The sequence below is a fragment of the Anarrhichthys ocellatus genome, unplaced genomic scaffold, assembly GCF_004355925.1.
Source record: "Anarrhichthys ocellatus isolate YVR2014 unplaced genomic scaffold, GSC_Weel_1.0 scaffold40, whole genome shotgun sequence".
NCBI lineage: Eukaryota > Metazoa > Chordata > Actinopteri > Perciformes > Anarhichadidae > Anarrhichthys > Anarrhichthys ocellatus.
The window spans coordinates 4,704,407-4,728,162 of NW_022280070.1; the positions used below are offsets into that span (position 1 = coordinate 4,704,407).

Consider the following 23,756-nt stretch of genomic DNA (forward strand, 5'->3'; position numbering starts at 1 on the left):
ATATAAATTAGTGTCCTTTTCTGATGATAACTTGTCCCGTGTGTTTGTAGATGCGCGCCCGCTCCATCCTGTCCTGCAATCAGTGTTTGGGGGACGACCATGAACTGCTTCCGTTTATGGCTCACGCCGTCTGTGCGCTTTGGGCCGACCAAGGAGTGCAAGCAGCTGCAGCCAGAGGTTACGAGTTTGAGCTGAATGACTCTGCGCTCTAGTGAGTACAATGGCTTCAAGTGATCTACTTTTCACAATGCCGCCCAGTGATGAAGGGACGGTGGAAATGTCATCGGAAATTGCCCATTAAGAAGCGTGTCGTCGTCGCATCTTATCAATACAGAGCGACGGTAAAGCAACTGCTGAGAGAAAGCCGTCTTCGGGAAACGACTCCTGTGACATTTGTGCAATGGGAGGCTTAATTGGAACCAAATTTAAAAAAAGCACTGTTTGCAGATACCCAGGAAGGTGGAAATTGGGGTGGAGCAGATGAAACGGACTCGATTAAAGAGTCGTTTTTGTTGTTTAATTAGTAAGAAGTCGAGCAGAATCGTACGTGAGAGGAATTGCTGTAGAGGTGTTGTTGCATCTGTGACTTTATCTTTTAATTTAAAGCTTTACATCTCACTGCAAAGTATGTCCAATCACTATGAAACAGAAGTTACTGGAATACAGACAGCCTGTTTTTCCGTTTTGTGGGACATTTTTGTATTTATGTGGGCAGAATTATTTATTTTTTTTCAATTGCTGTCCTTCAGCAGTTGTGCCCTTTTTGAATTGTGCACGAGAGGGGGAAAAAAGCAGCCTGCACCGCTCTGCATAGATCCGTTTGAGTGTGTTGCGTCATCAGCTGAAGTGTGGGTCATTGATTGAAGTGTAGAATATATTTTGCTGAATGCCATTGTTCATTATTTAATAAAAAAAAAAAAAAAAAAAAAAAAAGGTTCTCCAGTTAGCTAGACTGCGCAAGACAATGTGACCGCTTCATTATCGAAACTGGATAGGTTTGGGAGCCGGAGGATGATGATGGGAAACTCGACTGTCTCGTGGTGTTCTCACTCTGCTGGACCTCGACATTGATTTCTCCCTCCAGAAATATCGGATCAGACTCTGTCGTGACACACTTGACTTCCTCAGGACCTGAAGGCACCTTAATGTGTAAAATTACTTCTCGGGCATTAGCTCTGGTTTGAACTGGACTGTCAAGGATGCTAGAAAAAAATGTGTTCCAGGAAGTTAACTATTGATGTATCGCATTTTTAGAAATCCACTCTAATCCGCACAAGCTTTATTAACAGGAAGTTACTGCAGTGAGTAAAAGAAACGTGTGCTTTTGCTAGCACACCCGAATGCTAGTAGGGGCTAATGTGGCGCGGGCTCCAGACGTCTGGTGAACTCACTTATTTCTTTCTCCACACCTCCAGATTATTTTCATTTTTCAAACTTGGAAGTGATCAGCCCCGACCGCCGACCTCCCAGTGCTGCTGAGTCCCCAGTGTCTCCACTCATTCTCCACTTCAGTTCAACTGCACCATAACTTACACCCTTCAACATAACCATAAGGTGGAATTGACGCCTCTTAATCACGAAACTTACTAAATTAATAATGTAAATGTAACGAATAGTTGCCTGACCAGTGAGGGATGAAGCTTTCCTGCCACTAATGGTCTGATTTATCTCGGCCTGATATTTGAAGAAAACGTGTCTTGACAAAAGCAGCAACTGCTCACAATAGACTTTGTGAGACGCTGGTCTCCTCCGTTAGTGATGTTTGTTCTCTTCTATTCCCTCTCCAGTTTCTTCGAAAACATTAGTCGAATCATCGCTCCCAAATACGTTCCCACGGAGACTGATGTTCTGAGAGTGCGAGTGAGGACCTGTGGAATCATTGAGACGCAGTTTCAACTTAATGAAATTATCTTCCGGTAAGACTTATTAAACTGGCTGCGCATAGACGGCGGTGGTTGCAACATGATATGGTGCAGCACACGCATAACTCTAAGCTAACATAACGCTGTGTAATGAGAGTGTGAAGGTAAACAATCCACACTGGGCTCACTGAAAGCATCGTATTCTACTTATTGACACAATATTTTACTTTTAAGGTACAGATAAGCTCTTTGGATTTCATAACTTTTACACGACAAAACATGCGACTATTTTGCTGTCTTAGAAAGCAGCGTGTTGAGACTATTAGAGGTGTCTTCAGAGCTGAGGTATGACTCGGACATGAAATATTGATGGCTTCACGCTGCCTGCTTATTCCAGGAATAATAAGTGGGTTTCCAAGTTTTGGCGACGAGGTGCCAATTTAGGGAACAAGGATATGATTGAGGGCCTCACGGGAAAAGTGCACACATAAAACTAAATATTAATCTTCTATCTCACTTGAACCGAAATCACTGACTCGAGCTAACGGCACCGGCTCTGATGGCAGAACATAATTCACGAGAGGCCACTAGTTGCCATGCAACCAGTGTACGCAACAAGTCTCTAAACGCTTCACTCGACGGAAGACGATCTCCCCGGCGTCGTGGCTGAAACTGTGTGGAAACGATTATACAGTTAATTACACAAGCTGAGAACCGTTGCTGCTGCTCTGCTAACGTGCTAACAGATTCACGCAGAGATGGTTGACTCACTGTTGCTGCCGTGGAGCCGTCCGTCCAGCTGCCGAGTCGATCAATAACGGCCCGCTATCCCAACGTGGACCCCCGTACGTCCCCACGCATGCAGAGAAACGCATGCGATTGCCTTGTCCGAATCCAGAACATGTTTAGATTGTTGGCGTCCGTCTTCACCTATGTTGTTGATGCTCAGTCATTTGGGGAGGGGGGGGGAAACATAATCTACCAAGGTAGTTGTCCTGTGTCTTTTTTAATTTTAGTATTAAATACAATCAGTGATGCAATAGTAATGTTCTTTGTTGCTTATATGCAACATGTGTTTATTATTCAGATTATCTGGCCTTCCAGCTCCCATTTTATTAAATTATAGGCATAAGGTCTTTAATTTTTCCTGAAAACTTGCGTAATGTAATTCTGAAAAGGATGTGTGGAACCGTTTTAAGAGTCGGTCTCGTACGTCTTCGGCTGATTCGACTAAATACTTCAATTCAACATCGTTAGTTCCTCAGAGCCAGCGATCAGTTTACAGGTCTGATCTTGAGCTTCCGCTAAATCTGGAGAAAACACTTATTTTGTGCAGCACAGAAACTATAGCTGTCAAATGCCATAGTTGGGGGTTTATTGTCTCTCAGCTTGTTGACACTGATTCTTGACCCAGGGGGATAAACGCTTCGCTGCCTCCGACATCCGTTCTGCAATCACGCACCTGGAGGCCGTCTGGCCCAAATGGAAACTCATTACCTGTGTCACCAAGACCCTCGGCTTCACTGGGTGCCACATCACTTTTTCAAATGGATTTCCCCAATATTTGAAATGTGTTTGAAGTAATATCAGTATTTAATATAACATATATTGCCTAGGAATATGTTTATTTATAGTATATTTAACAAAAAGGCTTTAACCGTTAGAGATTGTTGTCTTTTCCAGAGATGAACAAAGCAATTTATGCGTATGTTTTGATTTAACTCTTAAATACTCCAATGGGACCAGTCTGTGGAGAGTTTAACACAGATCTTAAGTGGAGGAATTATTTTTTCTTTTAGTGTTTTTTTTCATGTAGCAAATGGAGACTACCACTGCATTTAGTTGTGCAACCCTTCATTGTACAATGACAATAACTGAACCTTGAACCATCTTGTCTTTATTAATCAATTTGAGTGATTTTTAGGATGAAACATATTTTGGATGTAACCGGTGTGCTGAATAAAGTCTTATGGACAGGTTGTATGATGTCGGGGGCCAGCGGAGTGAGAGGAGGAAGTGGCTCAGCTGCTTCGACTGCATTCAGGCTGTGCTGTTCGTCGTGGCCCTCAGCAGCTATGACATGACACAGACGGAGGACCCTTCAGGGGTATGTTGTGAAAAAGACTGAATCAAATGTCATGCCATTTCTTTACTTACTTGGCAGAATAGAGTTCATCTGAAATTTGGTGCAAACTACATCGATTTCCTCTCTCTACTCTCCTCTTCCACATTTTCCTTTTCATTAGAATCGACTGCAGGAAAGTCTTGAACTTTTCACATCCATCTGCACCAGCACAGTCTTTGGGAGCACTTCACTGGTAAGTTTAATGGCACTTATTTTAGATGGCTGTCCTACAGATAATAATGCTTAGAATATAATAGGGCATCACTTCAGAGCTTTGTGTTTGATGCCTCTGTGCGTTATGCAGACTGTCTGTTTTTAAAGCTCATGACTGAGAAATCCGTAATTAGCGAACTAACTTTAATTGAGATGTAGGGTTGGTAATTTTTGTTGTCTGCGAGCACTGTTCAACACTCGCCGTCATTATTTAGTTTGATTTCTTTCATGTGTGTTTGTGGGGCGATTTGTGTCGCCATGAATGACTCACTTGTCGGTCAGTAGTATTTATATCGGCACTTGAAGCATTGAAGGGTTATCTTATGGTCATTTCCATCAGGCATCATTTTCAAAATGTCAATTGTTTTTAAATGAGCAGCCAATTGTTTTTCCTATCAGCAGTGTGAAGACATTGTATTAATAGAGGTGGTATAAAACGGTAGAGGTGTATATTAAGCAAACTCAAAATCATGTGAACGAGTCTGAACTTTATTTATTATACAGTATGGAGATATTTTATTTATGAAAATCTCACAACACTTCTGATGTTACATGCCAAACTACCAGCTAACAGTATTGAGCCTCAGGGAGATGAAGCACTTTAATACCTTAATGTTGTGAATGTGATGCACATAAATCATGTTGAAGAAACTGAACTGAAAGACACCAACCGGAGTGTTATTTGAATGTTGTTGACTTTCAGTCTGTTGTCCTCTCTCTGTTCTACAGATTGTGCTCATGAACAAAACGGACCTTTTCCGGGACAAGATCCTAAACTCTGACAGACACTTGAGATTTTACCTCTCTAGTTACAAAGGTATGACACCAGAGAACTGTCAAATTTCACTATTTCTTCTGGATTTCACATACATTCCACTGTACATGTGTATACATCAGTCATTCAAGCCCGCTCATGGTTGTACATATTTCAGATTCATTTACAGCAACTGAGAAGTGAATTCTTGTCATGTTTTATTTGTGTGTGTGGCGAATGCGGGGGGGAAAATGTATGTACAGATTGTCCCCGGATGCCAGATTCTTGTTTTATCCATAGTTACTGAATCAGACTGACTCTGTGTAATTTAGACAGTTGTTAAACCAACTCCTCACTTCACTGAACTCAGTCGGATGTCTCCAGATTTGAAATTATCTTCCTTTGTCCCCAACCAGGAGCCGATGGTGACGTGGACGCTGCAGCCCACCACATCGCTGCCATGTTCTCATCATGTAACTGCAGCGCAGACAAACTCGTGTACCACCACTTCACCACGGCCACAGACACCACCAACGTACAGGTGGTCTTCCACATGGTCATAGATCAGGTTATGAAGGGGAATCTAGCAGCTGTCCAGCTGCTGTAAAAGTCCCCGAGTGTCTGTTTAGATTGTGTTTCGTCATTCAGTGCTGGAATTTTAATTTTGGTTGTTTTTAGCCAAATTGTTTATTTTAAAATAAGTTATTTTAGTAGCTAATAATTTAACATAATAATGTTGCACTTTTTAAAACCCTTTAAATAAAATATTTATTGATAAGCCTGGTCCTTTTTAATGCTGTTTATATCTCTTCCTGGTTATACAGCATTTTCTCTATTCTGGATAAAACCTTATTATGTTCAGCATGCACATTAATCCTTTAACCTATCAGTGAGCTGGTTTTAAGACATGCATGTTAACTATAACTTTGAAGAATGCTCCAATTTTAATCATTGTTTTCCTGGTTTAAATATTACACATTTAATGCTTCTTAATCGTCCATACCTGAATTAATTACTAAAATGACATTTAGTACATATCCATGTTGGCAAAACTGCAGTGATTTAGTTCATACAGGTAAATGGCAAAAAAAAAAAATGATTTCCCTGTAATATGTTTTGCATTCAGTAATTTCAACAAGGGGTTGCATTATGATTAATTTATTAATGAAAACTCAGATCAAATATTTACATTAATACATTACTTTTACAGCGTAAAGTTTAAAACTGGTTTATCAATAAACATATCTTCCATCTAGTACAGCATTAGTCATGTTAAACTTAGAGACATGTACAGTTTCTTAAATGTCACGCCTTCAAGATGAAGGCTTCGTCATCCATCCGATCTGTCTGCTCTGCTGCTCGGTCTCCTGCACAGTCTGCCGAGTCCAGAGTGAGGAAGACGTCCGCTTTGCACTTGAACGAACCCTTGATTTCCTGGAAGAGTTCACAGCTCTGCAGGTTTGGTGAAATGTCTTTGATGCAAACCGGCTGTTTGGAGAAAGAGAACGGAAAAGTCATGCCGTTACATTAGAGAAATGTAACCTTTAAATCCTGTACACTTGAATCTGACATGGTGGTGGTTGATGTCCCTGTGTTTACATTTTAAGCTACTCTATTCCACTCCACATTCAATGGGAAGTACTGTATGTTGTACTATATTACATTTGTGAGAGTTGTATTTACTAGTAACTTTAAATATCAACATTTTACATTTACAAAACATGAAGTCAGGTTGTACAACGGGATGCATTATTATAGATTGAAAAAGCATATCAAATTAGCTTGACCTCTACCAAATTTATAAAAATGCTTCACTTATGTATCCGTAAATAAAACATAATTAGTTGTGCAAAATGAGCATTTTTACTGCTTGCTTTTACTTTGATAAAACTGTTTCTTGTAGTTGAATAGATGTATAATCTCTGGTTTAAAGAAAACTTATGCAGTGATTAAAAAGTGTGGTCCTTTATAGACTCTTAATTACAATAATTTAGTCTAAATGGGTTATTCAGGATTAACGACATTTTCAATTTGTACCCCTCTTGCGCGAGCTATAGCCATGCGTAATGGCGATCCCACCCAACCCATGTTTATAAAGTCGATCACCACTGACCATCGTCTTCAAGATGAAATTTTGCGCAGTGAATTCAGGAAACGCGTTGTCGGTCGCCAACTCGTCGCTGTCTGACTGGTCCGGCTCGGCTCTCCGGACGTACGGTGACCTCCGGATGCCGGACAGCAAGCCGGACGCCCTGCCCACAGAGTAGTAGCTTGGGCCGGCCATCTGCTTGTACCATGCCTCCGTTGGACTGCAAGCCACCAGCAAGTAGACGACCACGATGGGGAACACGAATTTAGCGGGCATCTCCACGTCTAGCACTGAGGCTTCGTCCTGCGCACCTCCAACTGACTGGTCCTTCTCGTTTCCTCCGCTCTCAGCTTCAGTCTTTATAGGGACCCCCGCGATCATCCTCGCGTTTTCGTCCACGTAAGACTGGCGCCGAGGGGGGCGATTCACACATGCCTCATACTCGCCTGGTGAACCTTTTTTTTGGGGGGGGGGGGGGATCTGCTCATCTATGATGTTGAACTCAAAGGCATCACTCTGTCATAACGTTGTATTTCTCTAACTGGGATTGGGAAATATTCCAATGGAGGTCTGATCACTTGTTGCCGTTAAATAAGTCCCGTGAAAGTAGCTACTTCCAAAATGTGTACAGACTATTGTGAAAAAACCGAATATCATGTTAATGTTGTCGTGTTGAGAGGGAATCACGTCAGCTTTTCTTAGTTTTCAGGCTACTCCTAAATTCACTGTATTTTACATGATCTTATTGTTTTGTTACATTGGAAAGTGCTTTTTTTTTTATAAACCAACTATCAGAAGTAGAAAATTGATTAAAAAAAAGAAACCATACAAAACACTTAGTCACAGTAACAAGGTTAGTGCATTGTTTCAGAGCGACAGTTCGGATATGACTGTACTTTGACCACAACAAAGCAACATAATACCGGGCATAGGCACCAAACGCATGTTTCCTTCATTCCGGGGCTGGTTAACAAGAAAAAGCTGAAGCTGTGCACAGACTGTGCATGTGACCTAATTTCACAAGCTGAGAAAGGTTCTCGGCTTGTTAGGGCGACCAAGACCTTATTTTTTCTGTTACAGGAAGCTGTGTTTACAGAACAGATGAAGAAAACACAATTCGTTCACTGTGTATTTTGAGTATAGAAGACCAACAATAGCTGCAGAGCCAATTACAAACATTTTAGATTGTAACCATTTGACTGGAAGCATGCGCATTGAAAATAGAAACATGAGATGGACACTGATGCCACTCTTTCTGGCTGGTAAGTAAAACATTTACATCTCATTTAATGTTTTATTTAAATGATTAAAACCTCGCAGGATATGAATAGATCCGTCTCTTTCAGGTGTCCTCTGCAATACACGGAGAGTGGAATACCACCAGCAACGTGTCTGTGCAGTGAATGGCTCGTACGTTGTCATTCCTTGTTCGTTTTACTATCCTGACAACCACAGTGGGGAAAGATTCAAGTGGGGTCATGTAAAGTCTCATTCCAAGGGTCGTTACATTTATGACAGCAACTCAAAAAAAGTCACCACACGATTCCAGTATATTGGTGACAAAAAACACAACTGTTCTTTAAAAATACACCACGTGGAGCATCATGATGCAGGAAAGTATACCTTCAGATTTACAACTGACCTCGAAGACGGCAAATGGACCGGTAAAGTCGGCTTAACATTAAAGGTTGTTGGTAAGTTTTCTTTTCCATAAACTGTGAATCTTCTCTGCACTTCAATCTGCAGAGTTTGAAACTGAAGCAGTACTTTGCACTTCTAGATTTGAATATTTCCGTGACACGGCCCGATGGAAACAGAACGACGAAGGAAGGCGACTCTGTGAATATGACCTGCGTGAACGTCTGTGACGACGATAACCTTTCGTCTGCTTTCATCTGGTTTAAGAATGGAGAACCCATAAAGGAAGGACCTGTACTTTATTTAAGCAACATGTCCTCCACAAACTCTGGAAACTACTCTTGCTCTCTGAAAACACACACAGGAACAGCTTCAGGAGTCATACATATTGATGTTCAATGTGAGTATTGGACACAAGATCAACACTTTACAGAGTGAGAATGAAATGGAAACGGTATAATTTAGATAATGGGAAATTAGATCTATCCTAAGACTTCTCTGATCATAAACACGTTTTCTTTCAGATGGCCCCAAGAACACATCAGTGTCTGTCAGACCATCGACGGAGGTAGACTTCGGGAGCACCATCACCCTGATCTGCAGCAGCCATGCAAACCCTCCAGTGGAGGATTATACTTGGTTTAAAATCTATGACGACGACGACGACGATATTATGGACGTGGGACACCGGCCTGAGTTCCTCCCTGCTGATGGTGGTCAGTATTTATGCAGTGCCACCAATGAACATGGGAGCCAAAACTCCTCTGTTGTGACGATAAAGATTAAACGTAAGTAGGATAATGTCGTTGATATTGGTTGTTTAGTGGCTTTGTGTCCTGACAAATAGTGATACCGTTTGAAAAATCCGCCATGTGTTATGTAGGATATGCATCAAAAAACAAGGTATTACAGCATCTTTAACACTCTGCCTTTGTTTCACAGCATATTGGGCAACATTGAGCACCAGAGATGTGCTGATCATTGCTGCTGTTGCTGTGCTTCTGATTGTGATCACCGTTATCGCCCTCAGAAGGTAAGCTGTATTTATAGCCCCTTTCATGTATGCACCCCTCCTGTGGCATAACAAGTATTTAGATACTTTACGAAAAGTAAAAGTAGTAATACTATATACTCTTTCACAAGTAAAGGGCATGCATTAAAATGTTACTTAAGTAAAAGATATACTTTTATTAATCCTGAAGGAAATTATTCTGCCAGAGATTGATAAAAATGTACCCATCAAAGATAAGAAAACAACAGAGTAAAAACATAAATGTATATAAACAGTGGAGTAATAAATATAACACCAATACTAAATACAATAGCAGTAAGAGTAAGATACATTTAATAAAATAAGTAAACTAAAATAGAAGTAAATAACATAAGAATAAAAACAAGAATAAAAATGTGTACTGTATAAGAAGTAATAACAACACAAGGCTAAAAATAGAATAACAATGAAAGTGAGATACATTTACCCAAAGGTGTCTTCCCTTATGGTGCCTACTTAGTGCTGTGCTTGAGTGGCGGCTCCCTCAGCCTCATGTTGATTTTTACTGTACTTGCTTGAAGAGGTCAACTCACCCTGTTATCATTCTAATGACATCAGCTAAAAACCCAGCATTGCTCCACCTAAAACACCTGACTAGAGATCCAAGAGCCAGGGTAATCAACACCTGTGTGGAAGTGCAGAGCCTTCCATCTGCAAAGTAATTAGCGATCTGTCAAATAAATGTGATGGAGTAAAAAGTAGTTTCAATATTACCCACTGCTATGTTCATCTGACGGCCATTCAGAATGTCGCCTCATGTCTAAATAAACATAAACATGTGAAAATACAGACATTCATACTAAATGAAGTAAATAAGGAGTTTCATCCATTGCCCTCAGATTAACTTAAGTTTTGTTAGCAAAACTTTTATTAAACATGGCCTAATGTGTCAGAAAGTATGACCGCAAATAAGATCCTTGCAATGTTTTATCATTTACTCAGGGGTCTGCTGACGTACTGTACCGTGATTATGTAGTGCATAAGCAGTGTCACGATTCTGTTTATGTGTTTCAGACTCCACAAAAAAAGGATGTGCACACCGAAGACGGACAGTGAGGAGGACATACAGGTGACCTTTTCATGGCATACATTCGAGACAGTACTCGCCAGTCTATATTGTAATAAAAGCCCTCAATTGCACAGAGGTTGTCTGCAACTTAAGCCTGTGAAAGGCGAGTCAAACCGTCTCTGCTAAATGACAGATCAGAAAACACAGGGGTTGTTTTGGTTGTGAGGGTGAAATAGAAGCTCATAATGGAAAGATCAAGGCAGGATTTTATGTAAGAGGAGGACATTGTGCTACACTAATTCATATTGTGTTATTTCTTCATTGCTTGTATGCAGGAAACAGACTATGTCAACTGGCTCGCAGGTGACAATAACCAATCACAAGAGGGCAATCAGTGTGAGGGAGGAGGAACAGCAGAAGTCATCTATACAACCGTATACTTCAATAACAAAACAAAGTCAAACATGTGAGAGATGACTTCCCACTTTATTTATATACATTTTTTCACCTTTATTTCATTGGAGGCACATGTGTTGATTGGCTGTGTCACCTGCAGGGAGCAGCAGATGGACTCCCAACCTGATGATTATGAGAATGTGATTTACATCAGTTTGCAGGTAAAACCCAGAAAAATACTTACAGATCTAACTAACGAATGATTATTTGCATAAAACGTCCGAAGTGCAAAACATTTTTTTTCTCTTTTTCAGAAACCAGCTGTTGAACCGTTCGTACATTGAGCCGCCCCGAGTTGAAAACAAACGCATGTCGCTTTGCAGGAATAAGTGTATTGTAGGGTTTTGAGTGTATGATGTCCTTAGATCGTACAAATCTCGAAGATGTATTGCACGTGCATTGCAGTAAAGAAGTATGATAGTCCAAACAACAAGTGTTCTCACACTGTGTGATGTTAGCGGAGTCTGTAAAGGTTTCCTTACTGTTGCAATTATTCTATTGGCTGGGTGTGTGCGCAATTTTATTGTTTTCTTTATGTCTGATTCAACACAAAAGAATGAGTCTGTAAAACCTACTTGCACATTGTCACAGAGGGTGAACTCTGCTGGCAACCAAATAAATGTCAAATAAACAAACGTATATCAGGTTGTTATTATTATTATTACAAGGTTTCATCAAAGAGATAAATGTGCACACACTTTCTGTTGAGCTGCTTTCTGGTGCTGAGTGTTTTGTAAATTACATAAACTCCTGTTTTGTGCTTTTGGCACTGTGGAAGTGAATTTACTGTCCGTGGTCTTCTGTGGTTCCTGAGCACCAAAAATCATGTTCCCCACTGTAAAACACTGGTAAGTGCTAAAGTCAGTAAGACAAATGTTCTCAAATCTGTTCAGTGGTCTTTCTTTCAAATGAGTTAAACTCAAGAGGTACAAAATGTACCAAGAGAATGAAGTGACTTCCCTTGTTTCTAGTAACCTGTCTTTAGAAAAGAAGACTGATCTTGTTGGACTCATGATGGACAAATAGAAATAAAATCAATCTTCTTTTTCATACATTCTTCTTCAACCTTGTGCCTACATTATTACCTAAAAAAATGCAACTCGAGGTAACTATATTGTTACTACAATTAAGTGACCAAAAGTAAAAATGTAAAATGAAGGCAAAAAAATGAATAAAGGCTAAAGATGTTCAATCGAGTACAGTCATTACTCCTGGGCCTGGTTTCATGTGTAGCCTAAACCGCTGAGGTTGCATCTAGCCTGTGGTGTGAGTGACCTGCTTTTCGTTTTCAAGACGATCTGATACTTATTACAATACAGGAAGTTTTGCTTCGCAGAGGAAGAGGAGAAACTCTGTGAAAACAATGAATGTAGCCTTTCAGAAACGTTGAGATTAAAGAGGAGCTTTATGCAACAATACTTTGCACCTGCTGGAAAGTTGGTTTTATAGTTTTCATTATTCAAGGATCATCAAAGTTGAATTGAAGCAATCATTTTTAAACTAGCGGATTATGTCGTGTCACATATTGTAACTTTAATTTAAGCACCTCAATCTCATCTCACAAAGCCAACCCACTGCCACTCTGAGGTTGTCTGCTAACATGTTGAGCAGGTTATTAGACCCACATCCTATGGTTGTCTTTGTTGTGTGTGTATAAAGGCCCTGCAGTAGTTTACAGTAGAATTATAAATGGAGAACTGAATGTGTGAGGAGGATTTTGTTCGACACTAATTTATTGTTTTAATTATATTCAGAATACAGACTACCTCAACTGGCCTGTTTTGACAATAACCATTCACAAGAGGGACATCAGTGTGAGGCAGCGACACTAGAACTCATGTATGCAACTGTTGACTCCAAAAAGACAAATTGTTTTGATTGTTTCCGATTTTTCCAATCATAATTCATGTGGCATTAGAGGCACATACTCATTAACTGTCTCTCCTGCAGGGAGCAGCAGATGGTCTCCCGTGATGATGACGAAGGTGTGATTTACAACACGGCGTGCAGGTGAAGCTCAGCGAGCTCTTACTCACTTCATGAATAACGACTGTTTCCCCCGACTTTCTTTTTCAGGGACCGTCAAAGCCTTGAAACTCTCCAATCTGACAACAAGCACGTGCCATTTCACAGGAACAGCAACAGGAAACTAAATATCACAATCTTTTACAAAAACACGTTTTTCTTCTATCAACACCAATTGCTGTTGTTCAAATGGAAGAAAGGTCACAGCCACAGGTGAAGATTTGCAATCGATTTAAAATCCTCACTTGAAGCTTTGTTGTCTCTCAAAGAGTGGCTTACTGAAATGACGTATACTGTACATACCCACAAGGCTACAAACAATTGCAACATGCTGTAAACGATGAAAATATGTGAAATTATTTAGATACAGAGATTTACATTGAGTACAAATAATTATAATATACAAATGAGAGCGAAACTAAAACACTGTGCAGCGAAAGAGTAAAAAGACATGTATACATTCATCATTAATAACTGTATACGCCACCTGCTATTCCATGTAAGCTCTTATTTACAGCCCAGTAGACTTTGACATGCTTCTTGTATACTGCATCTGAGCCAATAAACACCCTCAAAACAGCTCCTCTTGCTCTTATCTAAATACTATCCGAGCAGTTTTATTCTTAACTTGTCTCATGCACACAGGTGTTTCAGTATGTTTTGGAAAATACATTCTTTGCTCCTTATTTTTACTTTTACATACAAGTCGCATGGTGAAGACATTTCAATACCTTTTGGATCTGACGGCCTGAATGTGAAACACTCCTGACCTGGGAGTGCAGTCCAAGTTACCATGAAAACGCACCCTCGCAAAATGAAACACTCAAGATAGGTGTTTTAGAAAGATAACTTAGGTGACTGATTTTTTTTTTTTTTTTTTTTTTTTTTTTAGAGCAGTGTCCACGGGTGAAATCCTTTGTGGCAGACAAAGATTGAAATCTTTTTTTCTTTCCCCACTCTGTGGCACATTCGTACCCAATCCTTCAGATTATTCTGCCCTCTGCTGACAATTTAAGAGCATAGCATCCTAAAACAAGTCTGGTGTTGAGCCTCCATTACTCTACGACTGCATGCAACACAAAGTGAGAAGTGGGTGTCATGTGAGAGTTGTTAGAGAGGCACAGCTCGTAACAGAGTGAAAGGTCATCCCACAGGCATCGCAGGACTCTGAACGTGTCACAATGTACATCTGCAGGTTGAGCATGTTTCCCTTTATTGAGAAGTCACAGGAACAATGTGTACACAACACACAGTATGCGTCTTTGACTGTGTATTTATTTGTTACATCATTTCTAAGGAGAGCACACACAGAAACTTAAGTGTGACGAGACAAAGTGCGACAAACAACATGTTTGGCCAGAGTGCAACAAACGTGCTGCTCTCTGTGCGTGTAAACATTCAGGCTAATTGTTGCCTCGAGGTGTAGCCAGAAGGCCCGAGGGCTTCAGCAAAGAGAGAGCGGAGCAGTGATTACTAATCCTTAAAGAGGAAATGAAGCATGCATCCTGTGCATATGTCACCAGATCCCTTTTTCTGAGATTTCTCTGGTGATTTTTCAACAAATAACATAATAATCACAGTGCATTTTTATGCTCTTTATTCATACATCACAACCAATCACCTAAATAAATAATTCTGTAGTTCAAAGTTTAAACTCGTGTGTGAATATGTATGATTTGGCATTTTTTTTTATGGCAAGGATGATTTATAGTTATATTTATATTATATTGTTTACAGGTGTTTCAGCTTTTCAACGGTAACCATTAGACATGTCTACCATTCACTGTAAATGGGCACGCAAAGACAATAAGGCAACATGCCTGTAGAAAGCAGAAACATGTTTATTCAAAATATAAAAATAATAATAATACAAGAGGAGAATCCCACATTTCATCTTCCAGCCAATCATATCCAAAAAAGCACATCTTCCCACTTGGATTGTGCAAAAACACATTGCTACTCTGTTCTTCTGTTAAAAAAAGTATATGCTTGATAATAAATGATTGATGCGTGTCACAAGAAAAAGGTTGTCGAAGCTACTTGGTTTACAGTAATGACAGTACTAATTAGTGACTACTTTCCACACCTGTGCATGAAAACTGCCAGTATATAAAACTACTGATATGAATCATTCAGAAAGTTAACTTGTTTTTGAGATGCCGCCCATTTCTAAGTAAACGAAACTTTCCAAGACATGCGGAAATGAAATGACAGCAGGACTCTGATGCGACTCTCTGCCGGCAGCAGGCATGAGATGATTCTGAGCTTTTTCCTTTTTGCAGAAACCCGAAGAAAGAGGTCGTGCGACGCAGTCCGTTCAGGTAGGACTGCTGACATGTTTGTGTGAATGCTTTCTAGAGAAAGCTCGAGGTGATAACGTCAGACTTTGCGTTGTGACAACATTAGCATTAAATTAGCTGGAGCAGCTATCAGACGTCGCTGCCAGGGGGTTTACTTCTTAGTCTGACTCACGCTAGGGGGGTTTCATATGCGATCTCATTTGGTTGACACGTGTCCTCGCACCTGCACATTAGCATTTCATGTCTGGAAAATGAGTCAAGGAGCAATTACGCAGTAGACTGGCTGTTACAGAGCGAGTTAATGCTAGTTAGCTAACGTTTAACTCGCTGCTAAAGTGTCGTAAACCTCTAGTGAGACACGGAGCTGTTACTGTAGTTATACATGTGTTGGTAATACCGGATTATAATGACAGCTCCTGTGTGTCTTGTTTAGTTAACGTTTCAGTATGGCTGTTGTCACTTATTGTTTAGCACGGGTCGAAGCAGGAAGTGACGTAAAATGCAAACATTATTATTGGCTGAACTTTGGAGCCAAAAAGCCAAAGATCTTGTCATGAGGAAGAGGACTCACTCGGTGCTTTAAAAAAACGTTGTCCCACCCTCTAGTTTGGTTTGTTTCTTACTCCTTCTGTGAATTATCTCTACAGTTGTCCATGCACAATACAATTTCTACAAATGAGACATTATGCTCTTTTAATAATAACTTAGTTTGGAACACAAATAAACATTTTGTATAATTAAGTTCACTGCAGTGCCGAGCCTATGTCCTGCAATTGTCTTTGCATGAACAGAGAGTATGAACAAAATGAAATGTGTCGGTTCCCTTTTTTCTTTTACCGGCCCTGATGTTGGTAGTGATTTCCTATGCATGTCAGAAAATCGTGTGATTAAAATCTGACCTGAATAGAGCTGCTACTTCACACAAAAGATTCACAAAAAAACAAAGTAAAAAAAGTCAATCACAGCACTTCTTTCTGTGGGTTTAAACAGGTGTAGCCAGACGTCCCGAGGGTTTCAACAGAGAGAGCAGAGCAGTCATTACATTACATTACATTGCCTGTACCAGTGATATCATTTGCATCAGAATAGATTTCATTGTGTGTTTTTGAGAGTCAAAAGGGTGCCTGCACATGAGTTTCTTGCGGGGGGTTTCCTAAAGGGAGAGAAAAAGTCACAGAACGGATCATACATTCACAGAGCCTGGAGCACATTGGACCAAGCCAGGTCTGTTCAAGTGAACACCAACCCGGGGGGTTGCCATTGATCTCAGGATAGTGTGATATGTTTCGTGGCGCAGTGAGACCTCTTGGTTTTTCTTCCTCTTTGGCTGAAGTGAGTTCATTTATTGGATGTGAGTCAGCGGGTCAGAGGGTGGGCGCTCTGTGCAGTGGTTCACTGTCACTGACTGCTGCATAGCTGTTTCCATCTCAATCACTTCACGACACGTTTATCGGTCCGTTTGTTTGATAAGACTGCTCTGAGTCCGTGTCAGTGAAAGACACAGCTGTGTTCCGGGAGGATGTTTTGCAGAGCTGTGAACGCTGACTCATGAGGGCCTCATGAGGCTAAAGTGAAAGTGAAAGGAATTTGCTGGCACATTGCAGTTAAACGTGTTCCTTTCATTTTGCAGAGATCACTAAAGTCCAAAGATGAGGTGCCCAGGTTGTAACCATACTATTTTGGAGACGGCAGCCAAATTCTGCAGTGATTGTGGCCAGATGCTGTCCATCCAACCTGCAAACACACATGGTGAGTTGATTCATTTAGGTATGAGGTTTAGTATTATATATTTACCTGCAGGATTTGATTAATGAGCTCCACGAAATGTATAAAAGAGCGACTATGTTATGTTTGTTACGACGACATCTAGAATATAATTTGCAGCAGTATTGAGGTATACTGTACATTAGCAGGGGTTAACTGTGTGCCATAAAGTGCTGATGAGTGTATGCTGTTTTTTTTAAAGTGGGGCTTGAACACCTTTATTCTGTATATTGTCATGACATGTACCGACATTACATCATAGTACTTATAAAAGCAAAATGAGGAAGTGTTTGACTTAAGAATAAAAAGACAAGTGATCGTCGAGTGTTCTTCTCTTACCTCAAGATGGCAGCGTCTCTGCATTATCCCTCCACACATTTGCAGACAGCAGGGCGGGTTGCGATTAAACAAACGGCATCTTTAAACACTTGGTGTGAGATTACATTTGAGAACAGAGTCATTATTGTGGTGTATTTAATATAAAGCCTGAGGGGGAAATGCAAACTTGAGACACGTGACATGATGATCAAGCTTATGTGTTTTGTTTGAAACTGATAATACAAAATAAAAAAAGTGGATTTGTGGGGAATTAGGATTTGGCTGGCATGCAAATTGGGTTTTGGCAATACACTACTGTTGCTTTGTAGTTGTCCTTTATTCTAATAGTTAGTGTTTTTCACTTTTTCTTGGATGCAGTCTGATTCATAATACTGCTAATTCTTAATCTAGATACAAGCGATCAGCCCAAACACTTGATTGCATTCTCAGAAGCTACAGCTGAGGAATCTGTGTCTCAACAAAACGTCCCACCGGCGGACAGCAAAGAGTCCAATAGATCCCCTAAAAGAAAAAATGAGGAGAGCAGCATCAACCCAAAGAAAAAAGTAAGTTTGACTGTCGCTCCGCTTTTTCAATTGTCTCTCTCTTCATACGAGTCTAAATGCAGATACTTTTGGTCTACAATGAATAGTTTAACTTTAAACTTAACTTAAGCTTGCAAAAAGTTATTCTTGTTAATGCCAGAATTAAAGGAGCAGTGTGTAAGATCTAGTGGCATCTCGAGGTGAGTTTGTAAATTGCAACCAACTGAATACCCCTTCGCTCACCCCTCCCTTACCAAGCGTGTCGGAGAACTACGGTGGCCTTTAAGGAACATAAAAATGTGTTTGCTGTAGAGACATGGGGGTGCAACATGGAGGACCCGCTCTCTATGTAGATATAAATGTCTCATTCTAAGGTCACGAAAACACAACGATTCTCAGTTTCCGGTGGTTATTCGCTCATGAAAATAGAGTTGGCAAAAGTAGAATATAGTATTATATTCTATTTTTGCCAGTAAATCCTACAAACTGCTCCTTTAAGTCAGAATGCCATCAAACCATTTTGTTATTTATTATAAGTCGATATCACGAGGTTTGTTCTAACGTTGGTTAACAGTAGAGTCAAGTGGACTATGAATGAAGTTGAAAGCTGTTCATTGAAAAAGTCAAAAAGACAAGCCTCGAGTTTACAATTCTAATATGCTAATTATTATCATGTGCTCACATCTTTTGGAATAGTGGTTAGAAAAAGTTTAGATCTTTATAAATCTAAAATGTTTATCCGTCACCAATACTACCAATATGTAGTAAACGTGGTTTTGTCTACCTCATGGTCTTCATAGAAAAGAAACAGGAAAAGGAAAAAAAAGAAGAAAGATGACAACTCGTCATTAGACCAAGACCTGTCCCATGTCCCCCTGGAAGACAGCCAGGGGAAGAAGCCGCAGACTGGGAGAGACTCTTCTGACAGCGAAAGCTCAGATAATGCAAAGGATGAAGCACTGGAGTCGCTGCAAGATGGGCCCTCCTCGCTGGAGAGCCTGCCCAGTTCCTTAACGGCTAACATTCCTGCTGCACCAGCTGAAGTGGTTCAGAGTGAAACATCTGCAGCCACAGTAGAGGCAAGACCTGCGAGGCAGCCTGAGGAAGCTCCGGGTAACCCTGATGAGGAAGAGAGCAATCCACCTCAGGCCCAGAACCTCAAGACTGCACCGGCTGACACTCCGACACCTGTCTCAGGAGACGGCAAGAGTACCGCTTCTCAGTCAGGTTCAGGTGACGGTACGAAGCCCACCAACCCTCAAAACCAAAAGACCGACAAGAAGAATTCAAAGAACAAGAAAGACACCTCCGCCACTCAACAATCCCCACGGGACCAGAATGCCAACGTTGAGAAAAATGCGAAACAGACGGGACAAAGCAAACAGAAGGAAAAGAGTCAGCAGGACCAGACGCAGAAGCAGAATGTGGCAGCTGAACAAAAGATGGTTTTTGGTCCTCAAAAAGCATCAAAGGTAAAGCTGACTAAAATCATTATTGACAAACAGAAGCTTACATTATCGTCTTTTGGTGGAGAAGGGAAACTAGTTTGTTTTCATGAATTAAAATGTATATTTAACATGCATGTGTGATGCTACTTGTACAGGCTGACGGCACAGGCTCCAGCGTGGACCAAGATGGGACACTAGAGCGCATGGTGGATCAGAAGTCTGGCAGCGAGCAGGACTCGACTGCAGCACAACATTCAGACGCTGACAAGGGAAGTAAAGATGGCAGCAAGAAGTCCAGCTCCCCAGCTACCCCGCCACCCAAAAGGTGATGAAACCCTCTCACATCGCTGTACACATTTGCTGTAGGTCACCGCTGTGTGTGCGTTACATTAGCTTTATCTGTATTTATACGTTTCTGCTTTTTAGGGTGACCAGGAACAACAACATCGCTGCACGTGACAGACTCACAATTTACTTCCATGCAGTTCTGTCAAAGGACTTCAAATTTGTTCCAAATGAAGATCGTATTTTCATCAGGGCTGGGCACGCCATCGGAAAATGGGACCATGATGCAGTTGAGCTGTCGGTGACCAGGTATGTGTTCTTGAATCAACTGTCAATTAAGCTAAGATGGCGGCTTACTTCACAGGCACATCAAACATTATTTAAAATGATTTCAAAATCTAAGTTTCATGTGTTCTTGAATTGTCTTTGCTTATTTCTAAAGCATACACTTTCCCCACACAATCACTGTACACATAGATACTACACATATTATGCTACTTGCTTGTTGACAAACTGGCTCTATGACCCACCACTCAGGGTTAAGCTGCTTCTTCTAGTGGCAGAGTGGGGAATGGCGGTGGCTTTTGATGTGTTTCATGGACAAACTGGGCTGCTCATAATGTCATCTCTCACGGACTTATAACAAGATGCACATTTGTCATTTTTTTTTTTTTTTCCTTTTTCACACAGGGTTCTTGGAGATCATGGTTTTCTGGTCGAGGGCAGTCTGCAAACAAGCAAAAGGGATGCTGAGTCTGTGTCGATACCATACAAATATGTCGTCTATAAACATAAAAAGCAATACGAGTATGAGTACATATACAAAATGGATTCTACATATCAGACGACCACCAACCGATGTTTGTTCGTGAAACCCCTTCTCGTCAATGACGATGGTAAATGTAATCTTTACTTGAAACGACTGTAAACATATTTGCCTGCTTGCAAATGGCATCTGATTTTTATATTATGATGTATTTGCATTTCACACATTGAATTTTACTCTTCTTTACTAATCTTTTTTTGTAAAGGAGACTGGCATCAATATGATGACATCATCTGTGCCGAGCCATCAAAAGGCATGCTCAAACGCTTTAAAGAAAAAATCTGGCCTGAACAAAGGAAGAGCCTGATTGAAGGCAGAGAGATTGCGGGGAATATCATGCTGGAGTCCATATTTGATCTTCTCCGGAGCTGGACGGATACCAACTTGACAAGTTTTCTGATCCAGCTGAATCAGTTCTGTCAGGTTTATGGGAATCCTTTTGTGTATGAAGAACAACAAAAGAAATGGTACTCTTTAAACTATGGAGAAGATGATGTAAGTATACCTATATCTTTGTGCACAAAGTCTAGATGCTCCGGTATCGCCAACCCAATTTACTCTCTCTGTGTCTCCTTATATAATTTAATAGGTGAAGAAGATGGTAAAGGAATTCATGCTGACAAGGGTGATTCCTCAGTTGCTGAAGGATGGAGAAGGGAAGATGCTCTACATTCAGGATCCCATGAGAGCGGCTGTGATCATGCTCTGTGTATGCAGAAAGCTTAAATTAAAACTGGATCATGGTGAGCTCCATCGGCTCTGCGGTGCGCTCTGTCTACCCAAACTAGAAAAAGATGAGTTCCTCCAGTACTGGACAAAGTTTTCTCAGGATGTTGCAACTCTCAAAAAGTAGGGGCCTAATCTCTCTCTCTCTTTTTATTTATTTATTTATATATATATATATATATATATATATATATATATATATATATATATTGAAATGACAGTCACAATCTACTCCCTTCTGTTCAGATGCTTATAGCATTTTCTTTGTTGTAGTCTGCCAGAAATGTTGGTGAATCTGATGAACACGGTGAAAATGGAGCAAATGCCCAAATGGATTCTGGTACTTCCGCTCCTCCACCTCCTCAAAGGCGTCACAAAGCCCTTTGAAGCAGCGACTTCTAGCAACTCAAAGTATGGTGCATCCTGGGCAGGTTTGCAAGGCATTGGAATTCCTAACTCGGCATACATGGGCAGTCATGATAGGAAGTAAGTACTTCTGTCAGAGTACAGCTTACACAAACATCTTCCAGTGCATTTATTAATATAGAGGTAGATGTTGCTCTACATTATGTTTTCTTACTCTTTTGTTTTCAGGGCATTGCTGAATGCGGTAAAAAGCCAGAGTCACTTGATGGAAGTGGATGCACTTTTAGTGCGATCCTTCTTGTTCTTGATGCCATTTGATGGCCTGATGGACTGTGTCTCCAACATCAACCCGGAGCTTTTGGACATGCTTCATGTGTTCACCAACAAGGCTCCCCAAGACATTTCCTACAGTGGCTTTGAGGTGAAGTGGAAACCTTTATTGAAAATGAAACAGTTCAGGGTTATAGTGACGTTTCATTAATGTTCTTGTATTTCTGCTTTACAGACCGCATCTGAAATTCTCTCGCATATCCAAGGACATCTGATTGAGGAAAAATACAGGTGATTTGCTCTTCTAGATTTAGCAGATTTTTTAAATTAAATCTTCATGAAGTTTCCTGGTTTAATCTTTTATTTCCATTTTGTTCAGTCATTTTACTGCGGCTTATAGGAGAGAGTGCCTAGCAACAGCAGTGAAACTGTTAGAGAAACTCTGCAATGGAGTCAAACCAACAGTGTATGCTCGGAACCACCTTGATATTCCTGTGGCTTGTGTGAATCTGGTCGCATCAGTGTCGGACTTTGTTCACTGTAACAAACAGCAGGTATGTGAAGTGAATCTTATAAGGCAAGATGTTAGCATTTGAGAACTAATTAAGTCTTGTTGATCTCAAATACTGTACTATTTATTCTCGTCTAGGAGACTCAAGAAGGAGAAAAAGAGCAGCGATATGCAAAAGACTTGGTGATCTCTCAGGCAAAGGACATTATGAGAGGCTGGATCAGTCGGTCCTTCAAGCAGGAGTTGCTGAACAGGGCTTTTTTATCAATGCTACGAGTTGAAGCTACATCGGAGATTGAAGTGAGCAGTTTTGTTGTGTTTTGTAAAATGCAAAATGTACATATCCATTGGTAGAGAAGGCTGAACAATGGTTCTTTTGTTTGTTGTACCTTACAGATGTGGAACAACGTCATCTCCATCCAATTCAAAGACGAAGATTGCACAAAAGAATGGAGACAGACATTCACAATGGATTTTGAGGGAAAGTACAAACAGGTATGTGACGTCTTCTGCAGATCCTTGTTTTTCTTCTTTGTTTTTTGTTGAACTATAAATAGTTAATGAGTCTGTCTGATTTTAGGAAAATGCTGTGAACCAAATTGAATTCTACTGCACAAAGATAGAGGAGCTCAGTAAATCCCATCCACACGTTGCTGCTAGTGTTGAGCGATGTGCTCTTGAGGCTGTTACGTCATTGTGCCAGGTATGAAGACTTCTCATTCACTTTTAAAATGTATATGTATTAACTATACCCCCCTTACCTTGGAGCGACACGCACCTACCCCCAACCACTGAACATAATCATGTTATGAACCTATTTATATTACTGTTTATACTGTACATACCTGTACTCTGTGCAATCACAGTAAAGTTGAGTCTAATCTAATAAATTGATGGCATGCATGAGCAACAGATTCACTTCATCATTTAAAAGATGCGCCTTAATGTTTAATGCTGTTTTATCTCAAATGCAGACCAAGTGTGAGGGAAAGCTGTTTGAGAAGATCCAGGTAAACTGGAAGTTCGGGAAACTCATCTCGGCCATTATTGAGAAATCCTGGCCAAAGAACAGTCAAGGAAATTATCAGGAAGATGAAGAATTGGTCCTTCAGCATCTCCTGTCCTGGACTGCCGCCAAAGACTATTTCCGACTGCATGGTATCTCCTCTGGAATT

At 40.6% G+C, this 23,756-nt stretch overlaps 4 protein-coding genes and 1 long non-coding RNA gene across 5 annotated transcripts in view; 4 read left to right on the forward strand and 1 right to left on the reverse strand.

Annotated features, from left to right (window-relative positions):
- Positions 1-54: 54 nt before the first annotated feature.
- Positions 55-5,732, forward strand: LOC116394684 (guanine nucleotide-binding protein G(o) subunit alpha-like). Its single transcript, XM_031867950.1, has 6 exons — positions 55-211; positions 1,788-1,916; positions 3,840-3,969; positions 4,109-4,180; positions 4,930-5,017; positions 5,371-5,732. Exons 1-6 carry the CDS (start codon positions 117-119, stop codon positions 5,559-5,561), a joined length of 705 nt encoding a protein of 234 aa, XP_031723810.1. The 5' UTR covers positions 55-116; the 3' UTR covers positions 5,562-5,732.
- Positions 5,733-6,080: 348 nt separating this feature from the next.
- On the reverse strand, positions 6,081-7,357 carry LOC116394719 (neuropeptide B-like). Its single transcript, XM_031867989.1, has 2 exons — positions 7,068-7,357; positions 6,081-6,442 (listed from the first exon to the last, which is right to left on the reverse strand). Exons 1-2 carry the CDS (start codon positions 7,317-7,319, stop codon positions 6,260-6,262), a joined length of 435 nt encoding a protein of 144 aa, XP_031723849.1. The 5' UTR covers positions 7,320-7,357; the 3' UTR covers positions 6,081-6,259.
- An 864-nt stretch (positions 7,358-8,221) lies between these two features.
- Positions 8,222-11,481, forward strand: LOC116394513 (B-cell receptor CD22-like). Its single transcript, XM_031867639.1, has 9 exons — positions 8,222-8,305; positions 8,390-8,737; positions 8,824-9,081; positions 9,206-9,469; positions 9,624-9,714; positions 10,747-10,801; positions 11,077-11,207; positions 11,298-11,358; positions 11,452-11,481. Exons 1-9 carry the CDS (start codon positions 8,251-8,253, stop codon positions 11,479-11,481), a joined length of 1,293 nt encoding a protein of 430 aa, XP_031723499.1. The 5' UTR covers positions 8,222-8,250.
- On the forward strand, positions 11,168-11,971 carry LOC116394747 (uncharacterized). Its single transcript, XR_004213478.1, has 3 exons — positions 11,168-11,207; positions 11,298-11,358; positions 11,452-11,971. It is a non-coding gene; the product is annotated as an uncharacterized LOC116394747 (long non-coding RNA).
- A 3,435-nt stretch (positions 11,972-15,406) lies between these two features.
- LOC116394571 (E3 ubiquitin-protein ligase rnf213-alpha-like) overlaps positions 15,407-23,756 on the forward strand; it is a 31,476-nt gene continuing 23,126 nt past the window's right edge. The window contains exons 1-17 of the mRNA XM_031867772.1: positions 15,407-15,543; positions 17,153-17,271; positions 18,016-18,170; positions 18,950-19,621; positions 19,753-19,922; positions 20,024-20,191; positions 20,573-20,778; positions 20,914-21,203; positions 21,298-21,557; positions 21,708-21,920; positions 22,029-22,221; positions 22,306-22,361; positions 22,450-22,624; positions 22,720-22,881; positions 22,978-23,076; positions 23,162-23,284; positions 23,556-23,739. Coding sequence (XP_031723632.1) covers positions 17,172-17,271; positions 18,016-18,170; positions 18,950-19,621; positions 19,753-19,922; positions 20,024-20,191; positions 20,573-20,778; positions 20,914-21,203; positions 21,298-21,557; positions 21,708-21,920; positions 22,029-22,221; positions 22,306-22,361; positions 22,450-22,624; positions 22,720-22,881; positions 22,978-23,076; positions 23,162-23,284; positions 23,556-23,739 — 3,226 coding nt within the window. The 5' untranslated portion in view covers positions 15,407-15,543; positions 17,153-17,171. The remainder of the gene's footprint in view (positions 15,544-17,152; positions 17,272-18,015; positions 18,171-18,949; positions 19,622-19,752; positions 19,923-20,023; positions 20,192-20,572; positions 20,779-20,913; positions 21,204-21,297; positions 21,558-21,707; positions 21,921-22,028; positions 22,222-22,305; positions 22,362-22,449; positions 22,625-22,719; positions 22,882-22,977; positions 23,077-23,161; positions 23,285-23,555; positions 23,740-23,756) is intronic.